Genomic DNA, 26678 nt, shown 5'->3' with positions numbered 1-26678 from the left:
ATACAAGCTCTGTTGTAAGAAAATTGTTTATCTCATCTTCTATTTGTCACTTATTACAGATGTATTCATATAACATTTGTCTTTCTTATTTCACAGCTGAGCAGTACAAGAAGAAACAAAACGAAACTCATCTTCTACCATTCTTGTTGTACACTTTTACAGAGTGCTTGCGTTTCAAGCTTATGTCTACAAGCGAACAAAATTTAATGTACCAAGTTACATGCGTTGCATAATTGTGTCAGTTGGAAAGTACGTCATGAAAACTATAGTTATAGCTAATCACTTTGTAATCTCGGGACAAATTTCAGGCGGATAGGCTTTGATGGTCGTAGAACCAAGTCGGGAAGGATTCGTACATCGCGTGAAAAATCGAGCGGCTCCAAATAGAAATTGTGCAAGAAATGCGCCACCAGCACCTTCAACTCCAGCATCGCAAATTTCTGACCTGCAGAAAAAAAGAAGAAGAATAATGTGAGTATACATACGTGTACATTCGTTCAGCGTCAATTGTCGAACACAATTTCGGCGACGATTGTTTCTCTCCGCGCGCACGGATAAAATATTCGCGAACAATTCGGGCAGACGTCAATTATCGTCCGATTGAAAGAAAATGAGCGGAGCTTAAATTCCGGAGCGTCGTCGCAGCTCGTGAGACGATTGCGGATAAATTTGAATACAAAAATTGCCTCACGCTTGACTGGAATTCGCAAATATACGCGTAACGACAGTCGCGGAGACTACAGAACGGAATTTACGCAATGGCACGATGCTCGGTGCAGAATTATTATCCTAGTTGAACGCGTCGTATCCTCACCGATGCAGTTTCGCGGTCCAGCGCTGAAAGGCACGAAGGCGAACGGATGACGTCCTTGCGATTGTTCGGGTAAAAATCTGTCCGGATCAAAGACTAAAGGGTCTGGCCAGAAATTGGGATCCCTGTGGACGTCGAAAATGTGAACGTGAACAATTGTTCCCCCGGGGACCACATACTTCTCTGAAATAAAATATGAAAACGTGTTGCGATGAACGAGCGCAATATTCATGCGATTGTTGGGGCGAATGCTCACTGAGTTGCAGGTCTTCGGATATGTGACGAGATACGAACGGCACACTTGGAAACAATCGCAGAGATTCTTTGATGCATCTTTCCAGATAGGCCAAGCCCTGGACTTCGCGCATTGACAATTTCTCGTCTTCCTTTCCTTCGAATACCTCGTCGACCTCAATTCTCGCTTTTTCCTACGACAGACACGAATCGCAAGACCTAAAGTTTGATTTTTTCAAGGTAAAATGTGCAGCCAGCATCCGTTCAATGCAATCGTCGTACACAACCAGCTCTTATGTTCGTAAGCGAAAGAAGAAGATAAAAATAGAGAAAAAAGAAATAGAAATTAAATAAACATTAACCGGTGTATCGGTCGTACATTGATGACGCAGATGCATGAGCTAACTCTTTATTTATATCACGAAAGAAAGAAAATTAAAAGATCAAAAAATCATATGATACGCAACAAATATCGAATAAAATATCAATTATCTACCTACTTGAATGTCTTCGTTTTCGGCCAGCAGCATCAACGTGAAACATAACGCCATAGCCGTAGTGTCGTGACCCTGCAGTAAACATAAAATATCTCTGTAATTAATATAGGAATACATTCGCTGCATTCATTGGCAATGCGAAAGAAAAAGAGCAAAAAATTCTGTTATAATTTTAACCATTTTATCACGTGTAAACGCGTGCCACGGATCACTTATGATTCCGGTGTGCATTTTTCAAAGCAAGAAGACTACGATCATTGGAATTCATCTCTATAACACGTTTTACGAAAACACCGAGTTGCCGCTTTGTACAACAATAAAATTTCCATAAACAATGTAAACTGCGACAAAGTCAAAACTTTTCGGAATCCGAGTAGTTAGTTTCATAACTGGATTGAAAACGAGTAATGAGGGAATAAACGAATTCCCCTAAAAAGTTTAAGCTGCACGAGGTGTGCACAGATTAAACCGTCGTAAAAACTGGTCAGTTTCAAAGAAATAATTTTTAAACTGACCTCGAATATGAAAGTATCGACTTCTTCTCTGATTCCTTCGTCGTCTATGCTGCCTTCACGCCTGGAAGCTGAGATGAGGAGATCCAGCATAGCCGGGCGTCCTTTGCCTTGAAGATAAAAACAGTTCTTTTACGATACCGATTGTGAGCAATGGAAATATTTAGATACTGCTTCTCGTCGTGTATCGTGCAAAGATATAAGCTCTGCCAGACGCACCCTTGACATTTTCGTCGTCGAAACTGTAAATGCCCGGATCTCCATCACCGCCGAGTCCTTGTAAAAATTGACCTCCGGTCTCGTCGTGATATCGTTTACGCTCGTTGATGATCTTCGGAGAAGTAGGGAAAAAGTGTGATCGTTAGGAAAAAATTCCCACTGCGCGCATAACTGCGTACTCACATTTGTTGAAAAACCGTGAAGAACTTTGAGCGCACGAACTTGACATTTGAACTTTTGGGAAAACTTGAACATCCAGTTTGAGTGCCACCAAGGCCTTAGCATTCTGCGATTCAAAACCGAGAAATCGTTGGATCAATCTCGTTTTTATTTCGCTTGTGATAAATGAAATGTACTCACCGGTAAAGCGTTATGTCTCCCATTTTCGAAACGCAAAATCTGTATTCGTTCTGAACTTGCCCATTTAACTCCGACGTCGCGCCCATCGCGGTTTCTGCAAAGTTAAAAGATGCCGAAAGGTTTTCTCACGTTTTGTAAGACTCGTTCTCATGTAACTCACCGCAAATCGAGTTGAGCGTGAATTTGTGGAGAAGGTGGACGAGATCGTCGACGACTTCGTCTCCCTCGAGGCAAAGCGATTTCACGAGCTTCTCGCTCTGCTCGTTGAAAATCGCCACGAATTGTTGCAGTACGTTGAAGTGAAAAGCCGGCGTGAGGATTTTCCTTCGTTCGTGCCATTTTTTCCCTGAACAAGAGAAAAAAGAGTCATGTCGCCTTACATCTTTCAAAATTCTCACCCACTCCGACTGCAGAACGCAGCATAATTTCCTGCAGTCAAAGTTTTGGCACCATTAAAACGCAGCGAGAATTGTTCTGCTTAATATGTCTCATTGTGCGCGTCAAAAATATGCAAAACAAGCGGGAAACTGACAGGATTTGGCAACAAAGTACAAAAGTATGGGTAAAAAAAAATTAGAAAAAATAATTCAGGAAAACAAAAAATTGATAAAAACTAAAAAAATTTATAAATGAACTCGGAAGAACATGACCGTTCATTTGTAAAAAGTAATGAAGATGAAAAAGTATATGTTTGTCGGTGAAACATTGAGAATCGATACATTTCCGGTAGAACCAGAAGTTCAAATTAAAGCGGACACGAAAATTTGTCACGCGCATTATTTGGTTGTAAAATCTTGTAAGTGTAAGAATTTTTTCATCAAATCGTTTCGGAGATCATCGCGGGAGTTTTTCGGACAGACCGAGAGACGGACCTTTCTTTGAAAACCTTTGTTCGAATTCCAGAGGTTCATAAACGTGAAAGTTTATTGAAATTAGAAAGAGTGATTTTCGACCGGAACCAACAGCTTTCTTGCATCACCGAAGGTGATGAAAAGTAAAAAGATTTTCCAAGTATCACCTTTGCTAGTCAAAAGTCCGGTGCCGAGCCACGGATGGAGGAAAGAGTACAAAGTGCTTTTTTCGATGTGCTTCGTGCTTGAAATCAAGGCCTGGAAAATAACCGCGAAATTAGATGCTTCTTACATACAATGTTCAGTAATAAGCTAGATACTTAAATTGCTGTGTTTTTCCCGACAACAACATTACATCTCGCGTGATATGATAATTCTATTTTTTACCGTAACTCAAGTGTAATTACTATAGATCATTAATCGTGACGGTATACTCATCGAGATTGATTCCGTCACCGTGTATCAAAGTATGGAATTTAAATCGTCGTTCTACGAATCATCCTCTGCGATTGTATAATTGCTGTATTAGTAAGTGTCCGAATAATTATAGTGTTAAAAATGATTGTGAATTTACGAAATCAGGTTTCAAATTTACAAATTCCGTGCAGCGACCTAAATCAATATCTCCTTGTCTCGAATTGACGATGAAAATTTTTCATTTCACTAAAATTTATAGGAAAAGAACACAAAAAAGTAACACGAATTTTCTAAATTGCGTAGCACACGGCAAATGCGTGATGAATTCGCCGTTACGACCTTCGATACGGTGTCGGAAGTTCCGTACAGAAATTTTGAACAGTGTTTTCTTTTACCTCGACGTCGTCCGGATGAAAAACGTTGACTACTGGAGCTTTGACACTCCAGACCCGATTAATGGGGTAATACTCTTTGTTCAGCCTGCGACTCAAGTTCCACAATTCGGCTGCGGTAATCGGGAAAACAGCCGGTAAAATTTGATTCGATATTTGGCTAATGAGCTTAACAACACTTTCAGAAACGACAAGTTTACTCACCGTGAGACACTAGGAATATTAAGATATTACCGATAAAAGGCCAGGCGTGTGGGCCGGGAATTTTATCTATAAGTTCACCTCTCCTGCCACCGCGAACCAAGTAGTGTAATCCGTAAAGAACTCCCGCGATCGAGCTGAGAAACAGCATAATTTCCAACATTTTTTCGGATCTGTCAACTCGGGAGCCGGAGAAACGTGTCTAAATCCAATTAACGAACTACTTTTCCACAGTTTAAACGCGTTTTAACGACCACAGAATTTACCGGCACTCTCTAGCTCGACGCTCCACAAATCTTTGCCATTAACCATGCGGTTCAATTGATAAGCTCTGCTATCGCAATAACCAAGCCTGCGTAGCCTGCACGTACCCCGTTGTATTATCACACATGGATAGAAAAGCTTGAATTTTTTATCAGTGATCAACAGCCGGTGTACGCACAAGCCTCATGGTCCATTTATCGACGCCGCGAAGAAATGCTGAGGCGAGATAAGCGTGCCACTTATCGACCCTGTCCCGATTATTGACCTTTGTTGATCGTAGATGTTTAATCCTAAGTTTTAAAAAAATGGGTGCGTGTACTTATGTACGCGCGTGAGAAGTTATACTTCTTTGGCATCATTAGAAAACAATAAAACAAATAACGGATGTCTTACATTATATTTAAATAATCTATTAAATTTTTGTCACGAACTTTTTATTAAATGTTCTATTAAATTTATTTCTTTATTTTGTAAATATTAAAAAACCAATAATAAATATTCAACATTGATAATTTAATGATATTTAGTATTAATTATATTAAATAATGATATTTTAATTTATATCAATAAATAATACATACGGATAACTAACCTCAATTATATTGGAGCCCTTGAAAAAGTATTTTAGCACAATTTTTTCACTAATATTCACAAATTTTTCGAGACTTAATGAATTCGGTTGAGTGGGCAACTTCATCCGGTTAATTTTGTGTTACAATTTTGTGTTACAGTGATGCGCGCGCATCTTGAAATTTCACTCTCATCAGTTTTTCATAACGCGCCTAAAGAAGTATAACTTCAAAAGAATTACCAAAAAAATAAATTTGCATCGTTTAACCCTCTGGCAATTGATTCTAAACATCGAAAAATTCACAGTTTGTGCCGTTAATTTATAACTTTAGCAAATAAATGGGTCAATAATTGGCTCTAAACTTGTCAATAACTGCTACGCTTACCTTACATTATTTACGGGCCGTGCGATATTTAACGCGCTGGCAGAGCAACCGGTGCCATCGGCTGTTAAAAGCACACTGATCCTACCGTCTTCGGCGTCTTGTATACATACCTATACCCCTCGCTCGTCGAACTCCACCTCGCGGATGCTGTGAACGCACACGAACACGCGTCCGCGATGGTGAGATAATGCATTTGGACGTACGAACACGAATGACTGCAGACCCGACGTTGGCGGGGAGAAAAATATCCGAGTAAAAAATATTTTTTAATCTAGTCACCGAACACTCGATGTATCAAGTTAAACTTGTTGATATACGCTGCGGGGAATAGGAATAGTCGTTCACTGTAGAATGAATCCCGCTCTTAACGGATGATAAAAATTGTTTACGTAAATCCATAGTTCAATTCTCGATAAAATTACACTGTGGAGAGAGATACAAGAAGGAAAAATGGGGCTACAGGATTGAAAAGAAAAAGAATTTCCACAGTAAACGGTTTTTCTTTTTATTCCAAGATCGTTCTGAAGCTATTTCTGTGATTGACGGATAATTCTTGTTTTCCGTAAGATAATGAGCGAGGAAACGAAATAAAGGAATGAATCTGACGGAACGTTAACGTTCCGGCCATGCGAGTAATATTCTTATGAACATTTTTAATTGCCTGCATTTTATACTGCGTTCGAAAATTATTCCTAAACCGGTTGCATGCCAACGAATATAGTTACGTATAAATATGAAAATCGAAAAACGAGGTACTGAATGGAAAACCGGGAATATCCAAAATTTTACAATAAATATAGATCGGGTCCACGTCAGTTCGCTCAAAAAAAAAAAAAAAATACCGTCAAGTCACGGATCTTGCCGCCATTCAAAATATCCGTAGTACTATGTGAAAAAAAAATACCAATTCAAAGATTTTGAAATTTTTTCAAAAATGAGAGAGTCGGAGTTATGTGAATTTTTGTAAACCACTTTTGCACCGCTGTGTTTGAAAATTCAGATCTCCGAAAATTATGAATTAGTTTATTTTCAAACAGAGGTGTCCTACTAAGCGTCATCCTGCGAATCATCGCTAAAAATATCGGCCGTTTTCAGAACCACCAAAATATTGCAAAAGATCAATTAGTGGCATTGCACAAACCGACTGAAATAGAATGAAACCAAATTCCAGCACAGGTATGTATAACTCGGAGAAAGGATGACCGGTAGACGGACACGGAAGGGTTAAGATGGTTGAATAACTATTTTCGTAGAGCTGATATCGGACCCGGGCAAGTAGAAAAGCATCAAATGAAATTTGTCAACTCTACACGCAACACAGCGAGCTCGCCGGAATAGCGGTGACGTGCGACGAGACGTTTCTTTTTTTTCCTTCGGCCCGGATATTCTCTCCATAGATTTTTTTTTTAGGATTGAAGGGGAAGGATACAGGTATCTGAAAAAAATTATCACCATGAATTGTTGCGCGTCGCGCGGAAATGGCAGCGAAATCAAAAAAATAAAAAAACGGTGAAAAAAAATTGCAAGAAATTTAATTTTTGTCAAAATAACATCGTTTGCATCGAAGCGCATTCTTTTACGAACAAAATGATTGTAGGTTCGGTCCGCTCCGATGAATACTTTCGGAGATATGAATTTTCAAACATAGCGGTGCAACAGTGGTTTACAAAAATTCACATAGCTAACTGCGCCATTTTTGAAAAAAAATGTCAAAATCCTTGAAATGGTATTTTTTTTTACATAGGACTACGGATATTTTTAACGGCGCAAAGATCCGTGACTTGACGGTTTTTTTTTATAGTGAAGTGACGTGGACCCGCTCATATGCTCTCTTTTTTCGGTTTTTAAATTTGTGCTCTTTATTGATAAATTCGTAATATCCAAGGCTTCGCGTTGAACTCAAGCTATATGGCTTTCAGATTATTCTGTGTTGCCGCAGAATGTTAAAATCTTATAACCGGCCATTCGTCGAATGTTTGGCTTAATTTCAAATCAAAAACGTATCTTAGATGTAAAAGAATTTTCGGCATCGAAGTCAAGCGTCTTCTTCCATCGGATCATCTCCGTTTAGCGTATCAAAATCACTCGATGCTGTTCTCGGAATCAGGTAGATAATAGCAATCGCCAGACAAATAATCAGGATGCTGCCGTAGAGGCGTATCAAGAAATTTCATATTGGGACTCAATAAGACGAAAGTGATAAACAAGAGTCGTTAAGGGATATCGATGAATATTGAAGTTAGCCAACGAATAGTTAATTATGATTCTTCTCTGATCTTGAGACAAATTTCATGCGAACAGGTTTTGTTAGCCGGATGACCAAGTCGGAAACGATTTTTACATCACATGAAAAATCGAGCGGCTCCAAATAGAAATTGTGCAAGAAATGCGCCACCAGCACCTTCAATTCCAGCATCGCAAATTTCTGACCTGCAGAAAAAAAGAAGAAGAATAATGTGAGTATACATACGTGTACATTCGTTCAGCGTCAATTGTCGAATACAATTTCGGCTAAGATTGTTTCTCTCCGCGCGCACGGATAAAATATTCGCGAACAATTCGGGCAGACGTCAATTATCGTCCGGTTGAAAGAAAATGTGCGGAGCTTAAATTCCGGAGCGTCGTCGCAGCTCGTGAGACGATTGCGGATAAATTTGAATACAAAAATTGCCTCACGCTTGACTGGAATTCGCAAATATACGCGTAACGACAGTCGCGGAGACTACAGAACGGAATTTACGCAATGGCACGATGCTCGGTGCAGAATTATTATCCTAGTTGAACGCGTCGTATCCTCACCGATGCAGTTTCGCGGTCCAGCGCTGAAAGGCACGAAGGCGAACGGATGACGTCCTTGCGATTGTTCGGGTAAAAATCTGTCCGGATCAAAGACTAAAGGGTCTGGCCAAAAGTTGGGATCTCTGTGTAGGTCGTAAATGTGAACGTTAACGACCGTCCCTCCGGGCACCAAATAGTTCTCTGAAATAAAATATAAAATCGTGCTACGATGAGCGAGCGCAATATTCATGCAATTGTTGGGGCGAATGCTCACTGAGTTGCAGGTCTTCGGATATGTGACGAGATACGAGCGGCACACTTGGAAACAATCGCAGAGATTCTTTGATGCATCTTTCCAGGTAGGCCAAGCCCTGGACTTCGCGCATTGACAATTTCTCGTCTTTCTTTCCTTCGAATACTTCGTCGACTTCAGCTCTCGCTTTGTCCTATGACAGATATGAATCGCAAGTCCTAAAGTTTGATTTTTTCAAACGAAAACGTGAGGCTAAAACTAATTCACTGTCACACGTAATCTGCGTTATTCGCCGGCGAGAGAAAATGCAAAAAATGTTGTCAATCTAAGCAATAAACAAGAAGTCAAACAATATCGATCATCTACCTGAATGTGTTTGTTTTCGGCTAGCAGCAATAGCGCGAAACATAGCGCCATAGCGGTCGTGTCGTGTCCCTGCAGGCAAGAAAAAATACTTGAATCTTTGATAAAAATATGCTTGAGGCACGCTGAAAAGTATCGACGACTATCTATCACTCGTTTAATCAGTCATGCGGAGACGAAAAGAAAATGAATCCTATTTCAGTTTCAATGATTTCGCCGCGTACCAATTTTTTTCTGTACATATAGATTAAGTACTTGTGCATTGGATACGTATTGTTAAACCGGGTGATATTTGCAAATTAAACTGACCAAGAAAGATGAATGCTAACCGTACTTTCACGAATCTCCTCTGAACTGTTAATGTATGCTCAATTGTAACGGGCAAGTTCACGGCGAATGGAATTCTCATCACCAAAAAACGAATCGAGAGGAACTTGAAAATTTGTAGTACCACAATATTTTGTTGATCCCCCAAAGAGTTAAAATATGGCGAGTGCCAAGTTCGTGTCTATTTTTCGCTCTTAAATTTTTGCAATTTCGACGTTTTCAATGGTCAACGTATCGCTGTAACTTTTGTCCGATTTATTCGCCATCGTGACAAGGCTCGGGTCAGCAGCCACAATTTTACTGATTTTTACTTGCCAAGTTTAAGTTGGATTAAATTGGGGCATTGAATTATTTAGTGGAATCCGAAGAAAATATTCACCTCGAATACGAAAGTATCGACTTCTTCTCTGATTCCTTCGTCGTTTATGCTGTCTTCACGCCTGGAAGCTGAGATAAGTAGATCCAGCATAGCCAAACGTCGTTTGCCTTGAGGATCGAAATTGCAATTTTTATGACATCACGTAATAATAACGACACATTTTTTACCTCTGTCTTGAAAGCATCTTGTCTGACATTGTTATTGAAAAGTTTATTCTGAGCAGCGAGGAAGAGTATTTAATGCGAAATACAATCGTACCCTTGACACTTTCGTCGTCGAAGCCGTAGATACTCGACTCGCTATCACGGCCAAGTCCTTTTAGAAATCGACCTCCGGTCTCGTCGTGATATCGTTTACGCTCGTTGATGATCTTTGGAAAAGTAGTGAATAAAATGTGATTGTGAGCGGAACGATACTCGCTGCGCGTATAATTGGATACTCACATTTGTCGAGAAACCGTGAAGAACTTTGAGCGCTCGAACTTGTTCTTTGAATTTTCGCGAAAACTTGAACATCCAGTCCAAGTGCCACCAAGGTCGGACTATTCTGGGATTCAAGCCCAAGAAATCGTTGTATCAACCTCGTTTTTATTTCGTTTGTGATAAATGAAATTTACTCACCGGTAAAGCGTTATGTCTCCCATTTCCGAAACGCAAGATCTGTATTCGTTCTGAACTTGCCCATTCAAGTCCGACGTCGCGCCCATCGCGGTTTCTGCAAAGTTAAAAGATGCCGAAAGGTTTTCTCACGTTTTGTAAGACTCGTTCTCATGTAACTCACCGCAAATCGAGTTGAGCGTGAATTTGTGGAGAAGGTGGACGAGATCGTCGACGACTTCGTCTCCCTCGAGGCAAAGCGATTTCACGAGCTTCTCGCTCTGCTCGTTGAAAATCGCCATGAATTGTTGCAGTACGTTGAAGTGAAAAGCTGGCGTGAGGATTTTCCTTCGTTCGTGCCATTTTTTCCCTGAACAAGAGAAAAAAGTGTCATGTGGACTTACATCTTTCAAAATTCTCATCCGCTTCAGCTGCAGTCGAACGAAGGATATATTTCTCAGCACAAATTTTCGCATTCCAAACCACGGTGTATACCAGCGCAATTCGAGTATCAGCTAATTTCGCAAATCAAACGAAAAAGAAAATTCACAATCTCCAAGTCTTACCTGTGCTGGTTAAAAGACCGGCTCCTAGCCATGGATGAAGAAATTTGTATATGAAACTTTTTTCGATGTGCCGTATGTTTGAAAATAAAACCTGGAAAATAAATTCCAAACGAAGTGTTCGTATTCTACGAGAAGCTGGTTACAGTGTAGTAATTTGCGTGATATAATAACTTCATTCGTATGAACGAGTACGGCCGACGTGTATTTTTGTTCACCTCTACGTCATCCGGATGATAAGCAGTCACGACTGGAACGCTGATGCTCCAAAGTCGATGAATGGGGTAATAATCCCTGTTCAACTTACGAACCAGGTTCCATAATTCATCTGCGAAACCACAAAATTGAACGGTTAGATTGTGTTTGATTTCTTTTCGATACCGAACTCGAATGCAGTTTCACAAAATGGTACAAGTTTACACACCCAGGGGTACCTGGAAGGTGAGAATGTTGCCAATGATCGGCCAAGCGTATGGTCCAGGAATTTTATCGACGAGTTCACCTTTCCTGCTTCCATGAATCGAGTAGTGCAATCCGTAAAGAAGTCCCGCGACCAGGGTAAAAAATAGCGCGATGCTCAAGAACATTGTTTCACCGACCATCAGATCGGGTGATGAGAGGTGAATTCAATCAAATTGACGAACTTTTCTCACCACTTGAACGCGTTGCAATGACCGCAGAATTTACTGGCCCCTCTATTTATCGACGATCCATTGCAGGAATGAAGCGATTTGCTAACTTTTCTCTCCAACGCTACCCTCTCCCTGATGTCACAAAAATACCCAACGAGACGTTGGATTTTGGACTACCATTCATCTACGATGCTATCGACGACGGAATTCAATAAATAGACTTTCGCAGAGCAGGCGGTATTCGTCCCATCGTTTTAAGCTGACTACCGATGCTGATAAAAATTTTATTATTTTCTCTTTCATCCCATGCTGTACAACAGTGATTTTTGACACGTGTCGGGTCGTGACATGCATCTTAAGCCACGTAAGCGATCTACATTTACGCAGTATGTGCGCAAATATCAGTCGACCATTTTTTATGACGCGAAAAGCAGCCGCTCGAATCTTGTTTTTCATCATTTCCAACTGTCTGCGTGATATTTTGCAAGTATTTGCTGAACGCATTGCATTTCAATGATTCTGACGTCCGGACTTAGAGACAACGGGTTGGATGGAAAACCATCAGGAATTGAAACTGTACTGTAATTTTGCTTCCTTGTAAATTCGTTCCCAATTTGAGTACCTTATCGATTCGTATGTTATTCCAAATTTTTTGTATTAAATTCGACGCACTGATATAGTACGTGCAGAATAGAGTACTTTTCGGTATTCAACGATAATTATCCCCTGTGAATAAATTTATTGTAATTAATAATGCTCATGATTTTAGTCGATGTTTAATTTTATTACAAAAGTACAACAGGGGGACAGAATAGTAAATGTCAGAGAGATAAGAATGCTGTTATTGACGGGTGTAAACACATTTATTATAGAGACTTACTGACGATGAATACAAATATTGGAAATATTTCACGTGACGTGCTTAGGACAATTTACGTTATGTTTAGGTCAGTTCTCGATCGGCGCTGTCAGAAAGAGTGTGAAACAAAAAGATTAACAACTTCCAGCGGCGTCGTCGCGCAGCAAACGTTACTGACTAAAATCCAAGCGAGTGTTTTCCACAGTCAACTTGATTACTGTGCGATCTCGGGACAAATTTCAGGCGGATAGGCTTTGATGGTCGTAGAACCAAGTCGGGAAGGATTCGTACATCGCGTGAAAAATCGAGCGGCTCCAAATAGAAATTGTGCAAGAAATGCGCCACCAGCACCTTCAATTCCAGCATCGCAAATTTCTGACCTGCAGAAAAAAAGAAGAAGAATAATGTGGATCGTCGTCGCAGCTCGTGAGACGATTGCGGATAAATTTGAATACAAAAATTGCCTCACGCTTGACTGGAATTCGCAAATATACGCGTAACGACAGTCGCGGAGACTACAGAACGGAATTTACGCAATGGCACGATGCTCGGTGCAGAATTATTATCCTAGTTGAACGCGTCGTATCCTCACCGATGCAGTTTCGCGGTCCAGCGCTGAAAGGCACGAAGGCGAACGGATGACGTCCTTGCGATTGTTCGGGTAAAAATCTGTCCGGATCAAAGACTAAAGGGTCTGGCCAAAAGTTGGGATCTCTGTGTAGGTCGTAAATGTGAACGTTAACGACCGTCCCTCCGGGCACCAAATAGTTCTCTGAAATAAAATATGAAATCGTGCTGCGATGAGCGAGCGCAATATTCATGCGATTGTTGGGGCGAATACTCACTGAGTTGCAGGTCTTCGGATATGTGACGAGATACGAACGGCACACTTGGAAACAATCGCAGAGATTCTTTGATGCATCTTTCCAGATAGGCCAAGCCCTGGACTTCGCGCATTGACAATTTCTCGTCTTTCTTTCCTTCGAATACCTCGTCGACTTCAGCTCTCGCTTCGTCCTACCATAAGCAAAATGAAAAAATCATTCGTTGTACCTGTCATCCACTACGCCTCGTTTGTTGACGAGAGATTACGAAACAGTAGAAACGAATTAAATTTCTTATCTCGCACGGTTCACTTGTGGCCTGCTGTACGACAGTCGATCACAGCAGGAACGTTCAAAGTCTGTCAACAGTTTACTACATACGATTCAGGATAATAGAGCCGTGCAAAGGTGGGGCAGATTTATTCTGAGCAAGAAAATACTCCCACTGAATTGATAGCTGTGCTTAAAAGTTAAGTGAAAATATTGTAAAAAAGAAATCGAGCTAAAATTTCAATGACATACCTGAATCTGTTTGTTTTCCGCTAGCAGCATCAACGTGAAACATATCGCCATAGCGGTCGTGTCGTGACCCTTTCGGCAAAAAGAAAAATACATGAATTATTTATAGGAATATGCGCAAGGTATGCCAAAAATTGTTTATGACAATCGAATTTGTTGATTACAATTTCTGTTTTCTTTCGATTCTACGTCACGCTCTTTGGCTTGTACTATACGGCGTCTATAATACATTTCTTTTAACATTGGTATCGATTCGGACATTTTCAATGGTCAACATCACGCTTCGACTTTAGACTTAAGCAAATAGTCACGATTCCTCTTTATTCTTCGTGTGTATATTAACTTTTAAGAATAATCAAGCGATAGTCGACCCCACGACAAGTCCACTATCTGAGTAAAGGGGGGGGGGGGGGGGGGGGGGGGGGTTACAGCCAACGAGGGCAAGCTTTCGGTAAACAATGACAACTGAGAAGAAACAAATCGTTCACATAATGTGAAAAGCTGGTGTTATCACTCGTATAAAAAATCAACAAGCGATTAAGCGAAACTTTTCTGAGCCGTCGTACACGCGGATCAAACCGCCGTTCAAATTGGTTGATCGCGAATGAGTTTATAGAATCTCAGTCAGAAAATTCACCTCGAATATAAAAGTGTCAACTTCTTCCCTGATTCCTTCGTCGTCTATGCTGCCCTCACGCTTGGAAGATGAGATCAGAAGATCCAGCATAGTCAAGCGCCGTCTGCCTGTAAGGGAAAAATTACAACTTTTATGCCATTTTGCGATGGCGTGGTTGATAGAAACGTTATCGTCGTACAATGAGGAATGGATATCGGTACGACATGTGAACGTACTCTTGAAATTTTTATCTTCGAAACTGTAGACACCCGGATCTCCATCACCGCCGAGTCCTTGTAAAAATTGACCTCCGGTCTCGTCGTGATATCGTTTACGCTCGTTGATGATCTTCGGAGAAGTAGGGAAAAAGTGTGATCGTTAGGAAAAAATTCCCACTGCGCGTATAACTGCGTACTCACATTTGTTGAAAAACCGTGAAGAACTTTGAGCGCTCGAACTTGACATTTGAACTTTTGGGAAAACTTGAACATCCAGTTTGAGTGCCACCAAGGCCTTAGCATTCTGCGATTCAAAACCGAGAAATCGTTGGATCAATCTCGTTTTTATTTCGCTTGTGATAAATGAAATTTACTCACCGGTAAAGCGTTATGTCTCCCATTTTCGAAACGCAAGATCTGTATTCGTTCTGAACTTGCCCATTCACCTCCGATGTCGCGCCCATCGCGGTTTCTGCAGAGTTAAAAGATGCCGAAAGGTTTTCTCACGGTTTGTAAGACTGGTTCTCATGTAACTCACCGCAAATCGAGTTGAGCGTGAATTTGTGGAGAAGGTGGACGAGATCGTCGACGACTTCGTCTCCCTCGAGGCAAAGCGATTTCACGAGCTTCTCGCTCTGCTCGTTGAAAATCGCCATGAATTGTTGCAGTACGTTGAAGTGAAAAGCCGGCGTGAGGATTCTTCTTCGCGTGTGCCACTTCGACCCTAAATAACAGAAAAAGGGAATTAATCCGCTGACCCAAAATTTTGAAAAATTTCATACATTCGAACAGAACAACGAATAGTGTTCTGAGCTGAAATATTCACCGCCACCAGTTGCAGCGTGCATCGGTATTGTCAATGCAGCTCCATTCTGCAAACTAGAAAGGTGAGAAAAAAAATTAAACCTTCCACGTCTCACCTTCGCTGGTCAGAAGACCGGTACCGAGCCACGGATGAATAAAACTGTAGAAAACGCTTTTTTTTATGTGCTTCATGCTTGTAAGTATGGCCTGAAAAATAACCACGAAATTAAATGGCGCATATTCCGCAAGATTCCGATTGACCGGAATCTCGCCCGATACAACGATCTCAATTATTCAAACGAATGCGAACACTAGAATAGGACTCGTTGAGGATGATTTTGTCACGTGACGATTAATCTTTCACGCTTCAATAAACGGGGGAATTTAATAAGATCACTCTCGGTGAGCTTACGTGAAGCATATCGTGTAGGTAATTGACGTATTCCACGATTGTATATTTTCGGATACCGATAAACAGAGACTTCATAATTCTGAATACCTCGACGTCGTCGGGATGATAAAGGTTCACGTGTGGAATATCGATGCTCCAAATCCGATTAATGGGGTAGAATTCCCAGTTTATCCTGTGACCTATGTTCCAAAATTCCTCTGTAATAACGGGGCATTAATCGGTTGGATTTCATTTCCATTTCGGGGTAAGGAGCTCGATTGGACTCGAGACACTGTTGTGCAAAACTTACCTAGGGGTACCAAAAACTTGAAAACATTGCCAACGAACGGCCAAGCGTATGGCCCGGGAATTTTGTCGATCAGTTCGCCTTTTCTGCCTCCGCGAACCGAGTAGTGCAATCCGTAAAGAAGTCCCGCGATCAGGGTAAAAAATAGTCCGATACTAAACAACATTTTTTGAATCTATGACTCAGAGCCCTGGATACGACGATTATTATTTTACACTGGCTCTGTGCTCTGCAACTTCTCTCGACGATGTAGCTTGACCAATTGAAAATATTTAATGTTAATGCCGACTCGCCGATTAACAGATACGGTGAGCTTTCGATTTGAAAGTAGCTATCGTGAGCCGAGGTTTATTTGTCGAATATATCTACACTGACAGTGAGACAGGGGTTTATTTACTGTTACCAAACGCATATTTGTATGCGGCGAAATAAATGCTTCGTTATTATTATTAAATTTTTATTTCCCGAAATTATGACTGACAGATATTTTTTAATTACTTAAAAAATCGTATTTAGTTTAATTAAAATTTGATAGTAATAACAAAGCATTTATTTCGATATATCCAAGTAAACGTTTGCATGTTAAGAGTAAATCGATTCTGTTCTCGGCGTGTGATTGACGTCCTGTGCACAATGATTAGGTATCCTCAGGTATTTAACGCACAAGGGAGCTACCGAAGCGATCGGCCCAAGAAATATAACTAAAGCTACTTAGGGACATCAGACGCATAAAAACGGATGATAAGGAAATCGGGTGTGGAGGGAAAATATCATACTTGCACAATCTCTTCCCCGCCACCTTGAGTAGAACGAAAGGAAAAATACAATGATGATACGGGGATATCTTGAGTCTATTGACCGCTCGAATCTTGTTTCACGATTATCTTAATTAACCGTGTTTGTACTGTTTTCAACAATTCTTTTCGAACCTACGGTATTCCAACGGTCGTATTATCGAAATGAAAGAAGATTGGGTAGAATGAAAATTTTGAGGTCTGTACTTGTAATGAATTTTGCCATTATTTTTATCACATTTTATTTACAAGTAGATGGAAGTGAAGTCCAATTTTACGTAATTCTATCGACATATTATTTCTATAACTTTCATATGATTCACATTGGCAAAAAATATGGTAAATAATATCTGGCCATGTTCAGCATTTACAAATTTCATCATCCATAATATTAAATCTATTTAAATTATATTGAACCACGGTTTTTTATGTTTTTATATAATAATCGTTAAAGTAAAAAGCACGATTTTTTTCTTCTAGACTAATAATTTTAGTATTATTCTCTTCGTCACAGTTTTTTTTTTTGTACTTGTTGAATAAGTCTGTGTAAGTTATTTCGGTATTTAATAAGGTATCAGACTTTACTGCATAACCATGAGCCATCTCGTTACCAGTAATCCCTTTATGTGATGGTATTGAAATTAGCCGTTCATTTTTATGTCAATTTTTACTTATAGATAATTGATTACGTAATGATATAATTAATGAAGACGCGCTAGATAAATTAATATTATTACTCGAGGATCTTAAAGCATTTGCCGAATCAGTTGAGATTCGAAAACTGTTGTCTTTGTTTGTGTTGATAATATGTGCCAAAGATTCGGCCGTAATAATGGAAGATTAATCAGGTATTTTATAAGACATATTGTACAAGTTATTATCGCTCCATGCGAAGAATCCAACTAAAGAGTGGTTGTTTTCCGTTATTTTAGAATCATCTGTAAGGATATAAACTGTGTTGGAATCTTTTGTGGAAATATCATTAAACTATTTTTTGCGACAGGAAGATTATTTATGAACAGATGTAATTCGCTGATTTTACCGATCAATTAATCTACCTATTTTTTTTCTCGGGACTAGAGAATTCTCCACCAGAGATTCCCAGGAATTTTCGAATTCTGAAGAAATTTCTAAAACTTGAAAAAAAAATCGTAAAATGGTTGATTAAATACAAAATGAAATTAAGCTTATTAATAATGATCAACAGTTATTATTTATTCAGCCTTGTTTGAATTAATATTTCAGTTACATACGCATTTTTTTAACAAAATTAACTAAATTAAACTTTGAGTATCTTTCTATAAAACTATTAATTTGTCTATTTATTAAAAAGTAGATACTCTGAATATGTATCTTAGCTTCCTTCCTAAGGTGAGTAAAAATATGAATCACACAGTCTTTTAATAAAACAAATGGTAGGCACCTGAAATATCTTTACAAAAGTAATCTTCAAATTAGAGTTACATACAGTATTTACGGTCACATACAATCAAGGTGCGATTTCTCGATTGCTCGACACTTTTTTCTCGTCTTGAGTAAGGTCAAATTTCCCGAGAATTCTCACTTTGAGATGTCTCGACCAGAAACCCTCCTGATACCCCATGTCAATTCTCAAACCAGTTTTAAATTTTCAGTAGCGTAAAGTGCTGCCATCTAGAAGCGGCACGAAACGTCGATATTGTCAGTACGAAGTCTTGTATCCGGCTAGCAGCTCGGTCGTCCGCGCTTCTCGGAGCCTCCGCAAGATGGCGGCACAGCGGCAGCAGCGGCGAGTCGCGCGTCATTGAGAAAACAAGAGACGATCGGCGGCAAACAAACGGTGAAAGGGATTCGCAGCATTCGCAACAAGGAGTCAAAATCGAAGTCGGCGCCTCAAAGACGAGCGGTACGCGTGACAATTGCCAAAATACCGGCGATAAACGATTCCGTATACTTCGTCCGTGAATCAGAGTCGCAACTGCGCCTTAACTCGGGGATCTCGAGGTCAAGCGGCCGCGGCTGCCGCCTGATCGACCCACTGACCCAGTTATCAACAGCCCTTTCAGCCGAATCCAATTTGCCGTTTAGCGCCGGCGGAATTCGGCCGCAGACAATTCGACAGGTAGGCTAATCCGTTCCTCCCCCTCCCCCAATCATAGGGGACTCCCAGCCACCCGTATTAAGTTAGGGAATTGAATTTTCTACTTTAGTTTGTTATGACGAAAATAAAGTCCCTTGTGAAATTCAAGATGGCGGCCGAGGAAGCTACTTCGGAATCTAATCGGAATTCCGGATTCGGAATATCGATGATCCACCCCCCCCCCTCTGCCCAAAATATTACAAAAAAATTAATCTATTGTCGAAAAATTTCAATTTGAAATGTACGTTCCGACCAGACTCTAACGTGCAGATGCTTTTCTGCAGTGTGAGTTAATCGCCTCTGGATTATCCTCATCACGAACGATTCGACGGCTTTGACAACAATGCTTATTATAACTTGATTGTAATGGAAAATACGATTATTTGATTGTCAAGCTTTGAATTTCCAGTATTCACTAATCGACTCTTATTCCAAACTCCGTAGGTGACCGGTGTGAAAGTTGAACGACGAAATGTACTGCGAGCGATGCCGAGACAACTTGAAGCACACGGTTACACCGTTACACCTAAACGCTGTGCGTCGCCGCGTCGCGAGGTGATTTCTCCCTGTGAAATCCAACTTTTCAGGGAACCGCGCGTTCGGCTCTCGACGTTGGATTTCACCGATTTCGGTGAGTGTCTGTATTTTTTCACCGTTTTTGTTCCTTCGAACAATCTGAGAAGAAACGTGCCTAATACACTTGTTCCTCAAGTTATAATCAAGCGATGGATGCTTTATTCGTGCCTCTGACGGCACAATGAGGATCTATCGTAACGTTCCTCCGAAAAGAAATTCTGCCCTATCTTTGCGCGTGTTATACCTACGTGTATAACGTATACCTGGACTTACTTTCGCGCCAAGACGTTCGACCGTGCGGAATTATTATCGCCGAGGGGTAGAAAATTATCTTTCAAACTCTATTCCAGCGCTGGTGCAGGAACTTTCGTCAAGGCAAACTTTCGTCGCTTGGCATAACGTTTGCCGTTCTCTATAGCTTATCAACCCTCCTTCCTTCCTTCCTTCGTTCCGCAGTTTCTTGCCAAAATTCACCTCGCGAGTAAGTGAGAATTACAGCAATACGCATCAATTTTATGCCCGACAGTTTAAGCGTCGCGAATACCTTCGTTGTCAACTCCTTTTCATTTACCGGATATACGTAACGGCTCGGATAGCCTTTGCTGCGATGGGATTGTATAACGTGCCAACTAATTACTCCGAACGTGAAAACGCGTGAAATTTTTCAAAGAGGTCACAAACCGAGCTTAATTCCGGAACCCGCGCGAGTTTCGGGGTGAATATTGTAGCATGCCGGACGATAAGAGTTACGCTCCTGAATATACTTACTTGAGTGTCCGACTCATTCGTGTCGCGTCCCCCGCGTTTTCGTGCTGCTGCGCTGAAGGGGCCCAAAGCAACAAAGATTAATCAAAGTTTAATCAAAAATTCTTGGCACAGAGCGCAGAGACAGAGGCAGAAGCAGAAGCAGAAGCAGCCCGCTAGCTCGGTATAAGTAAAGCTCTTTTAGCAACTCGAGACGCACGCTGAACGTAAATAGCGTTTTATCAGTCGCGACGTAATATCTCCTCCTTCCTGACGACGGCTTGCAGTGAAATTTATTAACAGCTTCATTACGGGATAACAGTTGAACGCGATGCGAACGGCGTTTCTCCTTTTCATCTAGGCTAAAATAAATAAAAGGAAGAAAAAGTACGAAATTAAAATATAAGCAAACGAATACAGAGGTAAAATAGATACCTACATGATGATGAAAGAATGTTTACGGCGAAATGTCGGAAATCCGTAAGGTGGTGCATAAATTCAACAATTTCAAGAGGAGAACGACTGCTTTCCGAAATAACTTTATTACATAATTATTGTCATTAGACTTGAACAAATTTTGCCAACAATAAGCAGTGCGTGCTGCGTATGACAGATTTACCATCGATGCCATTGTTCGCTGGATATCTGTATAATAAAGGCTCTTTTGCGCCCGCGAACGGCAAATCCCAAATATAGGTATATTCGTTGAAATGTTTAAAGCGAAACAAACACAATTCAAGGGTTAATACAATCGGCGATTGATTAATCGAGCCGCAGATTTGGCCACTCCGAGAGGGGAGCCGCCGATTCGAAACATGCAAACATATCGAACGGTGTAGACAGTCGTTCGCGATTAATATCCGCGTTATTACACACACCCGTCCAAATATATAAATATTTTCCGTTTTATTTCGCGGACGCAAAATGCGATTAATTAGTGTATTACAATACGCATATATTAGGCCGGTTCAGAGAAGTATATTTTTTTCGGAATTCGCTCTTCTCCGAGATTCTTGTACTTTTTTATTAACAATAAAAAATAGTTGACGCGAAAGGGCTGGGGTGAAAAATATTTTGAGGTACGTGTGATTTTTTCTAACACCGAAAAATCCCCGGCTTTAACTTTTTTAACTTACAAATATTTGGGAGTTAAAAAAATTCATCCTTACGGATTTCAACACAGATTTTTAAAATTATTTGGATATCACGGGAAAGCTGTCGGCTGCAGCTGAAAATTGTATGGAAAAGAATAAAAATAATTTGAAACGAGCGATCTCGGAAGAAGGAAAAACAACGACGTGTAAGAAACCTCGCGATATAAGAGAACTTTTGAAGCAACGATTAGTGTCTAACAATAGTATAAGTGTGCGTTATGTGTAACGAAAAAAGCCGTAAGCTTGTCGCTGCATCAGAGGGGGATTTAGAAAGAGCTCAGCGGCAAAACTGTCAAATAAATGAACGTTATAGTCGGCGAAGCTGGCGTTGGCGGTAGTTCAACTCCCTTTCTAGGCTCCCTCGGGATCCGAGCTGCGATGCGTGGCAGTCGACGGTGTGCGTGAGGGAGGGAGGGAGGGAGGGAGGGCTGCGTAATTTATTCATCCAAGGAGAGGCCTCCCTTTTCTTTCCATCCCACTTTGTTTCTCTCTCTCTCTCTCTCTCTCTCTGAGGGTCGGAACGAGCGGAGCGAAGGGTAGGAGAAGATATCCCGGCAAAATTTAGCTACAGAGCCGTACAACATGTCGGAGCTATACGCAAGTACGAGATACATACGTATCGCGTAATACGAAAGGATTTCATTCCGGAAGTAAAAGACCTCGGTTATTTTCGTGATGGCGTATAGTGGAGGTAAAAAAAAAAAAACAACAGCAAAACAAAGCTAAAAACGAAGGGAATAGAAGGTTGTGATAGTAAAATTGCGTTAATTGAAACAAATAAGAATAATAATTGGGTAATTTTCTTTTCTTTTTTTTTCTTCATCTCTTTCTTTCTTTCGATCCGTATTTTTCTTTTCGGTAAGAAATTATCGCGATAATTCAAGCGAGAGCGAATAATGATTCGAATCGATCCTTGTCGCGTAACGTATACATGTTATATACATAGAAACATCGTACATACTGTACGTGGTAAAACAAGGGCGTTGTAATTAGCTTTTCCTTTCACTTCGTCTCTCGCTTTCGCCTCTCCTGCAATCCATATTTATTTATTTATTTATTTATTTCTTCCCAGACCTCGCACACCCCGCGACTTTATTAGGATTCAGTTTTCTTTTCACCGGAAACGATTATGACCGGGTCCTATCCCTGCACGATCTTGGACGCATTTTGCGGTTAAAATGAAATTGCTCTCGTACGAAAAAAGACTGCATACGTAGGACGCGTTGTTTTTCTATGGGGAAAAAATAAAAATCCACTTTGTCTGTTACACATACGCGAATCGGCTTCTTTATATACCTGTATTTCTGTATAAATGCGTGTCTATATGTAGGAATTAATTTCGTCGCGGGAAAATACAGTTGTGAAAACCGTATCTCGAGATTGCTTTATTCAATATACGTCTGCCAAACGCCGGTTTCAAGCCCCACGTGACACAGCCTCGCATGTATTACAGACGCATACCTCTGCGGAGGGAAAAGGGGTCGGAGGTTTTCTTCTTCTTTTCTTTTTTTTCGTACGAATTTAGGAGAAAGCGGCATTCCCGGAGCTTCGGCATCCACGTGACTCCCCGGATCGTCTTTTGTCTCCGTTTCTGGATTCTGTCGCGCCCATCGGGCCTCCGGGAATATCCAACGGGTGAGATGTTTGCTGGCGAACACCTGAAAACGCCCTTCGAGTACCACGTCAGGCACTGTTAGACCTGTGCGCAATCGCTCAAGAGCAACCTTAAACAAGCCAAGATGCAACACCTACCTTTGATTGATCTTATTGCGAGATACCTAGTCGCGCATGTTCGAGCACTTGGCAAATATGTAACGTATCATGATTTTCCTAAAAATGTGAGAAAATCAAAGCAGACTCGTATTACGAACGTGACACTTTATCGGTATCTGTTTTTCATTTCAATTATTTTGAAAGTTTATCAAATTTTCTACCCTGTGACAGCGATTTGAAATGAATCCTCAGCTCTTAGTCGTAGCGTTATTACGTCGTTCTCTCCTCTACTTTTGGAGAAAACACAGTTATACCTTACAAATGCATACTTATTAATCAATTCGACAAATACTCCTACGATGAACAAAGAAGCATCGATTTTCAGCTAACGGAAATGCAGCAGAAATACACAAGACAAGTGTACCAGTTATCGAACTATTTCAATCGTATCTGTTTAATCCTTAGTTCTAAAATTATCAAAGAATAAATTTTTCGCGTTTAACCCTCTAGCAATTGGTTTTAGTCGTCGAAAAATTCACAATTTATGCGTTAATTTATAATTTTGCAAAATAAAAAGGTCTATAATAAAACTGGTGCACTCATCTTCCGCACAACAACCTGATCCTAGCGTGATATATTTGTGAACGATTCGCATAAATTTGCCCTCGATTTCCGATCGATCAATTATCCGAGAAAATCTCGGTTTCGGTCTCTGATCTTTCGGTCCGACAACCGATCCTTGACAGGGATCAGGAAGCTGGACGGAAGGGGAGGCCGATTTCGCCCGAGACGCGAACGAGGGCATCTATAACGCAAATCCCCCGGTATGTCATGGAAATCCGCTCTGTCCCGTCCCCGATGGCTGCCGGGTCTCGTCGCCTCGGAGATACGCGGAAGCTGTAAAGACTGAGTCGGGACGAGGGGGGGACGTCGGTCCGACTGGCGCGTACAGAAGCCGAAATTGCTTCCGCGGGTTCGAAAGTTTGCACCCCGGGTTAAGGTCAGGCTCCGAATTCTGAAGGGCTCAAGGCGGGAAGACTCGAAACCCACTCTGCAAATCCTCCGAGTGCAGACAATTAAACCGCGACACTGGAAAAGGTGAAAATGTCAACTCGATTTAGTAAATCGATTAATTATAATCGACTGCCGTGGAGGCTTGATGGTTTGGAAATCGTTCCTTGAAAATGCCTACACGGTTATCTCCCGAGTATCGTTTATCACGATGGAAGAATTTGGCGATTTTGGTCGTTGTAGACTGTTTTGTTAGTGGATCACGTATTACGACGTTTCGACCCGGCTCAGCCGATCGTCCGGAAAAATCACCCGGATGATCGTCGCAAGGCTTGATTTGCTAGTGAACAGTTGGCCTAAAATAACCAAAATCGATGAATTTTGTCCTCATATATCCTCCATGGTCGCTGACATAAAATTTACCGTTCATCACGCGATGTAAGAAGACAAGGTGCGTCGGTGTCTGTGCATATCCAAGATGACGTGACAGAAATCACGTAAATAGATTACTTGAAATTACTTATTAATTTCCGTACATTCTGTTTGCTGAAAATCCCAGTTTACGCGGTCGAAAGTTGAAAAAATGACAATATAAACACCGTAGGATAAAATATCAAGGCTGTACGACGTCACCTTGTTTTCTCACGTCATGGTTTATCGGAACATCCTGAATCTTGTCACACATAGATAGGAAAGTGAAATCTAAAGTATGAGAAACGTCAGCTCCTTCCGTCCTTGGTGTCGTAAAAGTTCGAATCCACTCTCGGCCCTTTTTCTATCCCGCGAGTTTCCGGCACTGACCCTATTCGTTGTGTATCCCCGTGGTCACGCATCTGCTTTTTTACAGACACGGACTAACACGCCTCCCTCTCAATTGCTCCATATCCAACCGAGGCGGGGAGATTTACGCTTCGGTAAATCCCGAAAATTACCTTCTTCGTATCGGCAGGTGTGATAAAAAAGTGTCTCGATGTCTCCGCGGCGACTTGTACAATTCACCTTAGCGTAGGTAGGTAGGCTACCTGTAAACGAAGAAAAATTTCTCTCAAAAATTCGCCACCAGATAATGTATTTTACAACGTACACGACGTCTTCGGGCTGCGAAAGAAACGAACAAATTCTTCGGTGTGGTCAAGTTGAATCAACAACGCTTGCCATGTCTCGAATAATTATCGCGAGCGGCATTCTTTTCTTCACATCTTTCCACCGGGTCACAAATTCAATCAACCGTCTACTCGTACATTTACCTAAATTTACACGCGATCGGTCCACCACCAGGACTCGGAGAGCTCGCGGTCAGTGAACCTTGACATCATCCTCCGGACCCCCGGCGTACCGCTACCAATCTCTTCGGAGTACCCGTCGCGCCTACGCGACGTGCCGGAATTGACCATCTTTCCAAGTGTCCGCTATGGCCGGAAAAATACTCGGTTATGGTGTTTTAGTTATAGACGTGGGATCGGAGAGAGATTCGGAGGAATTACCAGAGGCGCGAAACAGTGGACCTCACGCCAGTTTTGTCGGGTTGTGTAAGTTGGTGTGTAAAAATTTTGAATTACGATTGAGCAGTACTTTTCCGACGATTCGTTTCTCGACACTTACACTCGGCGAATTTATGCTCAGAATTTGAACGCAGAGTCGATGAGGGGTCATTTCACGGAGCAATTAAACGAGTCGAAACGTTGAGCCTGGATTTTGGGACGTTTCGTCCGATCATCTACCGTTCGAATAAACCTGGGGCATTCCGATCGATTTAGTCTGAATTTGTTGAGATTATTAAAAACGGCGTTTTCGCAATTGGTTTTCGCGATTGTGTACAAATTTCACCAGTGGCTAAAGAAAACCTGAACAAATGTTCGAGACTCTTTTGGTTCGGTAAGAACGTAATACCAAAATATGATCAGATTCGAAGGGGATGAGGGGTACGCGAGCTGCCAATCTGCTAGTTTAAATTAGTTTAAATCAGACTTTGAAAAACGGAGCGTCTCGTTTTGAAAATTTTAAATTTCAACATCACTCGCCGCTCGTCCCACGCGTCAAATTCACAGCCGTGCGGCAACTCCTTGAAAATATTTTGCGAACGAATGAAAAAAGTTCTCGTTCCAGATTCACGCTCCCAACAAGCAAAGTCTCCGAAGATAACGGGGCATTTTACTAGACCTTTTCTCGAAGCGTACAATGCATTCCCTCGTTCGTGCAGCGTATTATACGCCTATCGCCGGGGTTATGGGACTTACTTAGGATCTAGGCGATCGTTTCCCGATTGGCTGAGGCCCGAGGGGCTTCTTCCCTCTTAGCCTCGAGAGTGAAAATCTCTTAACTACTCGGCGCCGAGCTGTCATCCGTCAATTGGAGGCGCTCACCGTTGCCCGAGAAAAAAGTTTCGAGAAGGTAAAACACTCCGCGATGTTCTCTGGGCGTAAG

General features: G+C 41.2%; 1 protein-coding gene across 1 annotated transcript; it reads right to left on the bottom strand.

Annotated features, from left to right (window-relative positions):
- Nucleotides 1–8: 8 nt before the first annotated feature.
- Nucleotides 9–16834, bottom strand: LOC124302977 (uncharacterized). Its single transcript, XM_046759613.1, has 37 exons — nucleotides 16147–16834; nucleotides 15945–16054; nucleotides 15562–15652; nucleotides 15180–15365; nucleotides 15020–15113; nucleotides 14843–14945; nucleotides 14660–14771; nucleotides 14445–14551; nucleotides 13811–13879; nucleotides 13310–13481; nucleotides 13057–13236; nucleotides 12643–12844; nucleotides 11398–11597; nucleotides 11192–11301; nucleotides 10977–11067; nucleotides 10595–10780; nucleotides 10435–10528; nucleotides 10258–10360; nucleotides 10073–10184; nucleotides 9815–9921; nucleotides 9112–9180; nucleotides 8767–8938; nucleotides 8514–8693; nucleotides 7972–8144; nucleotides 5825–5985; nucleotides 4498–4631; nucleotides 4297–4406; nucleotides 3652–3742; nucleotides 2794–2979; nucleotides 2634–2727; nucleotides 2457–2559; nucleotides 2274–2385; nucleotides 2058–2164; nucleotides 1546–1614; nucleotides 1068–1239; nucleotides 815–994; nucleotides 9–445 (listed from the first exon to the last, which is right to left on the bottom strand). The coding sequence occupies exons 1-37, from the start codon at nucleotides 16307–16309 to the stop codon at nucleotides 276–278; spliced, it is 4875 nt and encodes a 1624-aa protein (XP_046615569.1). The 5' UTR covers nucleotides 16310–16834; the 3' UTR covers nucleotides 9–275.
- Between the last annotated feature and the right edge of the window lie 9844 nt (nucleotides 16835–26678).

The sequence above is a fragment of the Neodiprion virginianus genome, chromosome 1 (assembly GCF_021901495.1).
Source record: "Neodiprion virginianus isolate iyNeoVirg1 chromosome 1, iyNeoVirg1.1, whole genome shotgun sequence".
Lineage (NCBI taxonomy): Eukaryota > Metazoa > Arthropoda > Insecta > Hymenoptera > Diprionidae > Neodiprion > Neodiprion virginianus.
The sequence above is the reverse complement of the archived record's forward strand: the minus strand, read 5'-3'. Positions and strand labels throughout refer to the sequence as shown.